This window comes from Mytilus galloprovincialis, chromosome 8 (assembly GCF_965363235.1).
Source record: "Mytilus galloprovincialis chromosome 8, xbMytGall1.hap1.1, whole genome shotgun sequence".
Lineage (NCBI taxonomy): Eukaryota > Metazoa > Mollusca > Bivalvia > Mytilida > Mytilidae > Mytilus > Mytilus galloprovincialis.
Window position 1 is genome coordinate 50,614,697 of NC_134845.1, and position 6,232 is coordinate 50,620,928.

A 6,232-nucleotide genomic window follows, 5' to 3' on the forward strand; every position below is an offset into this window, starting at 1 on the left:
CTAGAATAATTGTTTAAATGAAATAACTAATTTTTAAAAAGATTCAGAAAATTCACAGAGGTAATCAGTTTTTTATCTTTTGGGGTCATTCTTGAAAATATTGATTTGATGAATAGTACATGTATGTAGTTTTATCATGACAAGTTACAGATCGCGTTGGAAATTTATTCCTTGTCTGATGATTTTATGCAGTTATGGTCTTTGGACATAAAACTTTCTCTTACATAATCAGTTTTCAACAGGTTATTTTCATGCTTGAAGATCGTGACTTGATATTTTTATGTTGTTTACACCATGACAAGTTATAGATCAAGTTAAAATTTCTGTTCAATTACAATGAATTGTTAACCGGTAGGGGCTCACAGAAAGCGTGTTAATAAAAATGATGTATATATAAAACATACTGAGTGTTTATACATTTGTACATGTCATATTTATTAAAAAGTTATATCCCAAAAAGCTGAAATTAAATGAATTGGCTACGAGCTAACCGTATCCATGAAATATTTCCATGTGCAAACCTTTCTTGTATTGCTGTGTAGCATAACTAAAATCATCCAAGTCGTAACCGTACGGAACCTTTTCTCTTGATTGCTCATGGATTTGATGAAGTGGAATTTTGATAGCGCAAAATCAGTTTCAACGTGAAATAACCTACATGTACATGTTGTATTATTGGACATTTGGATTGTATATGATACATGATAGTGTGTCACGTAATCGGTTATTGGAATTACACGAATAGCAGTTGTCTTTAATTAGCTTGAAAATAAAATATACCAGTTGATTTCTAAAATATGTGGATAAAAATTTTCAAACAAAATAAAACTCCTTTTTTTTATTATATAAAACATTTTTGTTATTGCTAGTCACTCAAAAGTAAACACCACCCCTATATTTATCGTGCATATTTTATAACTTCATATATGTATCACTTACAAAAGAAACTGCCTTTAACAACCAGTCGTATAGATTTCTGCACTCGTAGTGAGGTGAAGGTACTCAGCTATCGCATCGGAAGTTGATGTAACTACTTGTGCAGGAAAACTATACATAAAAAAGAAGATGTGATATGATTGCCAATGAGACAACTCTCCACAAGAAACCAAAATGACACAGAAAACAACAATTATAGGTAACTGTACGGCCTTCAACAGTGAGCAAAGCCCATACCGCATAGTCAGCTATAAAAGGCCCCGAAATGACAATGTAAAACAATTTAAACGAGAAAACTAACGGCCTTATTTATAAATATAAAAAAAGAATGAACAACAAATATGCAACACATAAACAAGCGACAACCACTGAATTATATATATTTATATATGGCAACGGTAATTACTATTGTTCTGTCTGTATTTAATCTAAAAGTTACAAAAAATCTTTAACATTTTCAAAAGTTAATTATCTGATAATAATGTTGGAGGCTACACTCTCATTATTTTCTTCATAAAATGTTTACATGAACTATGTAGTTCTTTGCTCTCTTTAAGGTTTTGACTGCAGAACCAACAGACCAGGACTATACTCATCGTAGAACCAAGAACGGAAAATATGTACCCAATTTGTCCAAATCACCAGTTGTTACATGTATTATAGTATTTGTATTATTTGTATTGTTTGTATTGTTTGTGTTATTTCTCTTTAGATTGATTTTAATTAAATAAGTTAGACAATTTGACATTCATAATTGTTTCACATGAAAACGTGTCTAAAAGGTATAATTTCAACGATGTTGTTTTATTTATTCATAGTTGATTTTTTATAAATAAAGTGATTTTGTGTTTCTATTTCGGTTGACATAATCCCAGCACACACATGACAAACAAAAAATTTAAAGTAGAAACTCAGTGGCGGATCCAGGTGAAGGGTTCCGGGGGTTGGAAATCCTTTTTGGATGATTAATGCATTTGAATAGGGACATATAGTTCCCCCCCCCCCCTTTCTGTGTCCTGGGTTTGGACCCCCTTTTAAAATTGCTGGAAACTGTTCTTTTCTTCTGTTTGGATATGTTAGAGACATGCATGCATGTGCAATTTAAACTTTAAAAGAGTATAAATTACGAAAAATATGCTTCAAATAAAAATGACGAGCGCTTTATATATGTCTTACAAGTCATTGTACATAGCGGATAATTAGATCACCGGAACTGCACCCCTTTAATAACCAAATCAATCAGGAATTCAAATCTTTCTAGCCAATAAGTGAGAAAAATAAACACGTGAAGAAACAAACACAACAATCAACAGTTTTACTAATGTAACAGTTGTAGTACTGGTACTCGTCACGTACACGTAAAATTGAAAGCTTTCCAGTTAACGAAAAATGTTCATGGAATGTAAGTAACGATTTAGACATGCATTTACACAATGGACGTATGATCGACCTACAACAATGAAAAAAAAATATCTTTCGTTTTATCAATGACATTGTCAGTTCATTTTCAACACACGAATTTGCATGTGCCTTTTGGTACATGTCTCCTCTCCTTCGCCAAACTACTAGTATCAATTTCTAGATTTATAAAAGGTTTTTGTTTTATCATTTATTGTTTTTGTTTACCCCTGACCGTCCAATATTTACTATCAAACAGATGTAAATAGAAGCTGCAAAATTAAATAGTGTCAATTTCAAATAACTTTTAGTTGTATAAAAAATACCTAGCTAACAACTTGTAAAGCAAGTGCATAAAAGGTCCGTTGATGTAAAAGTTCAGTTAAAAGCTACCCTAGGTAACTTGGGGAATTTGCATTCATCAATCGATCGGATACAATTAGTCACGTTTCAGTCATTACAACTGGAAGGACGTGCTGGGTAAGCTCCCCTTTATAGATACGTTATCATTAGTAGCAGACCTCGGAAGTCGGTCAACGTGACTTTTTTTTATGCATACTGCTCAAGACTTAGCAACACCGAGTCCGCAGTGATTGATTTATTTTAAAAAATATTAAAAAGAAAAAACTGTCAGCTTCCCTCTGAATATGAGTTATTATCTTTATTGTAAATTATTTAAAGATTATGTGATACAAACCCAAATAAGTGTTATGAAACACACGTGTACACAACGTATGGCTTTTAACAAAGAGACAAAACCGTTACGGTACCTTAGAGTCGGCTATAAAAGGCTCCATTATGAAAATTTAAGAAAACTAACGGCCTCATATATAACAGAACAATGTACGGAAACATATATGACATTTGTGAAACAGCGACAATCAATGAAAAAGTAAAATCACAAAAATACTGAACTCCGAGGAAAATTCAATCGGAAAGTTCCTTATCACATGGCAAAATCGGTGACATCCCATTAGTCCGACAACCATTATTCCGACAGCGCATTCCTCCGACAGCCCACTATTCCGACAGCCCATTACTCCGACAGCCCACTATTCCGACAGCCCATTACTCCGACAGCCCATTATTCCGACAGCTCATTATTCCGACAGCTCAAAATTTCCCAATGCATCTGTCTTATGTGTATGGGTAAATTTTCTCTAAAAAGACCAACTCCGCTCTCTATACTATTTGTGGTTGTCCCTTTTGATTCCAAATATTCTTTTCATGTGGTATATTTGTCTCAGTATATTATATAACTATACAAATCCTTGAATTATCTAATTGTAATCAAAAACTTAGTAAATTATGTGTTTTGGTTAAATATACATATTGGTATCATCTATTAAAAATTTCAAACAATGAACACTGACAAAGGCAAACTTGACACTTATGTCATTTAAAGATTGTTTTCAAAAAGAAAACTATTTAGATATCATTGATTTTAAAAAAGGCAGTTCATATGTTGATTAAGAATCTGTGCTCACCCATTACAGTAGGAATTAAAAATGCCAGATTCTCAAAAAATCGTATTGTACAAATGTAAAGCTGATAAAGTTGAGGATGAGCGTCATTTTCCAATCTCTTGCTCACTTTATAATATTTGAGGGATGAACTCATTCAGCATATTTCTAGCACTTTTCAGAACTTTAAAAAGTTAAATAAACATGATGAATCTTCGAAATTTATTTGTTTTGATGTTAACAAAAGAAAACATTACTATCATGGTAAAAAATTCTTATATTGTTAGCTCTTTTGATTTATGAAGAACAAGTCTTGATACTGACTGTTATTTGATATCAATGTGTTAGTTGTTTTTTTGTTTTTTTTTTTCTATTTTGTTTTTGTTCCGATTTTGACTAAGGATTATGCTGCTATAAACATAATTATATCATACTAGTATTGTAATGTCTTAATGTTGACCCAATCATTATATCGCCGTTTCTAAAAAAAGTGTGTGTGTTGGGGGGAAAGGGGGGGGGGGGGCACTGTCCGCCAATCCGTCAGTAAATTCGTCCGTCCGTCCCATGAACACTTTGGTTGCATCTTTCTCATGAACTACATTACAAGGATTTTTGAAATTTGGTTTCCATGTTTATTGAAATCAGCTATATCGTGTGATGCTTTTTCAGATTAACAACTCAGCAACTTCATGTTTACCGAAATGTTTGGGCGGGGGTTCATCAGTAGCTCGCACTGACTTTCACTAATTGTTCTTTATATGCTCTTTATAGACCCTGTAATTTGGAAAATGAAATATTCTTTTCTGTTCTATTCTATATGCAGATTTCGAATTGAGTATATACTAGGAAAGTATTCGAACTACCTTAGTCGAGGGGGGGCTCTTAGTCCTATGTTATATATACGGAGTTATTTCTTAAAATATGTTATAACCTTAACGTAATAATACCCCGGGGGGTTACTTACTATGTTTTAAGTGGTAAAGGTGTGCCGCAAAACAGGGTCACTTTTTCATGCCCTGCTGGTTAGAACAGGTTTTCTCTTTCGTGTCCTGTTGGTTAGAACAGGGTCGCTTTTTATGCCCTGCTGACTAGAATAGGGTTTTTTTTTTAACAAAAAGTATTTGTCTAGAACAGGATCTCGTACTCAACTGTTGAAGATAGTCTAAGACCCGGGTCTAAAACTGCATCTTATTTTATACGGTCTAGAACAGGGTATACATTTTCTGGGCATGTATAGAACAGGGTATGTTTTCAATGTTTTCTGGTTAGAACAGGGTATGATTTGGCAAGTGCTGTCGGCACAGTTATACTCGAAAGGATATCAGTAACCCCCCGGAATAATACAGACATTTTATTTTACCCTGATACTCTGATAAGTGTCGGACTTGTGGGTTGTCGGATTATTGGGCTGTCGGAGCAATGGGTTGGACTATTGGGTTCTCGCACTAATGGGTTGTCGGACTAATGGGTTGTCGGACCACTGGGCTGTCGGATTAATGGGTTGTCGGACCAATGGGCTGTCGGATTAATGGGCTGTCGGAATAATGGCGTGTAACCGGCAAAATCAAATGACAAATCACATCAAACGAATGAAGAACAACAAAAGGCTTCTGACTTTCGCAGGCCCATAAATAATGTTGCGAGGTTGAACATATTTGTGAACGCACAACCCTCCTCTTACCTGGGACGGTGTAACAAGCTTAGCATAAGAGCGAACTATGAACATCAGTTTTTCAGCACAACATAAGAACTACATTATGTAGCTAGTAAAATAATTTCACAATGTTCCCAAAAATAATCTGTATGGTATATATACATGTATGTGCATGGTACTGGAACGGCATATTTTTACAATATAGATAATGATCCTTTTTTTAAATTTAATTATGATACTAAATGATTCAGAAGACAAATGTTGCTCCATGGCCGTTTTATTTTCTCAAAAAGTAAGACATAATAATTATCTGAAAAATATCCCGGCTCATATACTTTTTCAGAGAAAATAACAGATTTTCTCCAAATATCCTAGCAAGTTCATGTTTATCTCGGCCTAAACCAAGACGGTGAGATAAAACCTGCTTGATTTGAGATAAAGTAAAATTAAATTATTAAAGTGGTTAAAATGTGTCAAACACACCCTTATCAATCGCTTTGGTATTTGTCATGCCTGAACAGTGGGGTGTCGGAATAACGGGGCGATCCCCATCCCCTATATACTAACGCACAGTCCAGTGGCGGATCCAGCCAGTTGAAAAAAGGGGGGTCTCAACCAAGGGTAAGAAAGGGGGGTTCAAACTACATGCCCCTCATTCAAATGCATTGATCGTCCAAAAAAAGGGGCTCCAACCACCGGACACCCCCCCCCCCCCCCCTTTTACACTTGTTTTGATCCGCCACTGCACACACACACATCTACATAAGTATATCCGTCTTAT

The 6,232-nt window shown here is 34.7% G+C and overlaps 1 protein-coding gene across 2 annotated transcripts in view; it reads left to right on the plus strand.

Annotated features, from left to right (window-relative positions):
• LOC143042148 (uncharacterized) overlaps nucleotides 1-1,676 on the plus strand; it is a 40,250-nt gene extending 38,574 nt beyond the window's left edge. For both annotated transcript variants that reach the window (XM_076214405.1, XM_076214404.1), the window contains exon 5: nucleotides 1,494-1,676. In XM_076214405.1, coding sequence (XP_076070520.1) covers nucleotides 1,494-1,667 — 174 coding nt within the window. In that variant the 3' untranslated portion in view covers nucleotides 1,668-1,676. The remainder of the gene's footprint in view (nucleotides 1-1,493) is intronic.
• The last annotated feature ends 4,556 nt before the right edge of the window (nucleotides 1,677-6,232 follow it).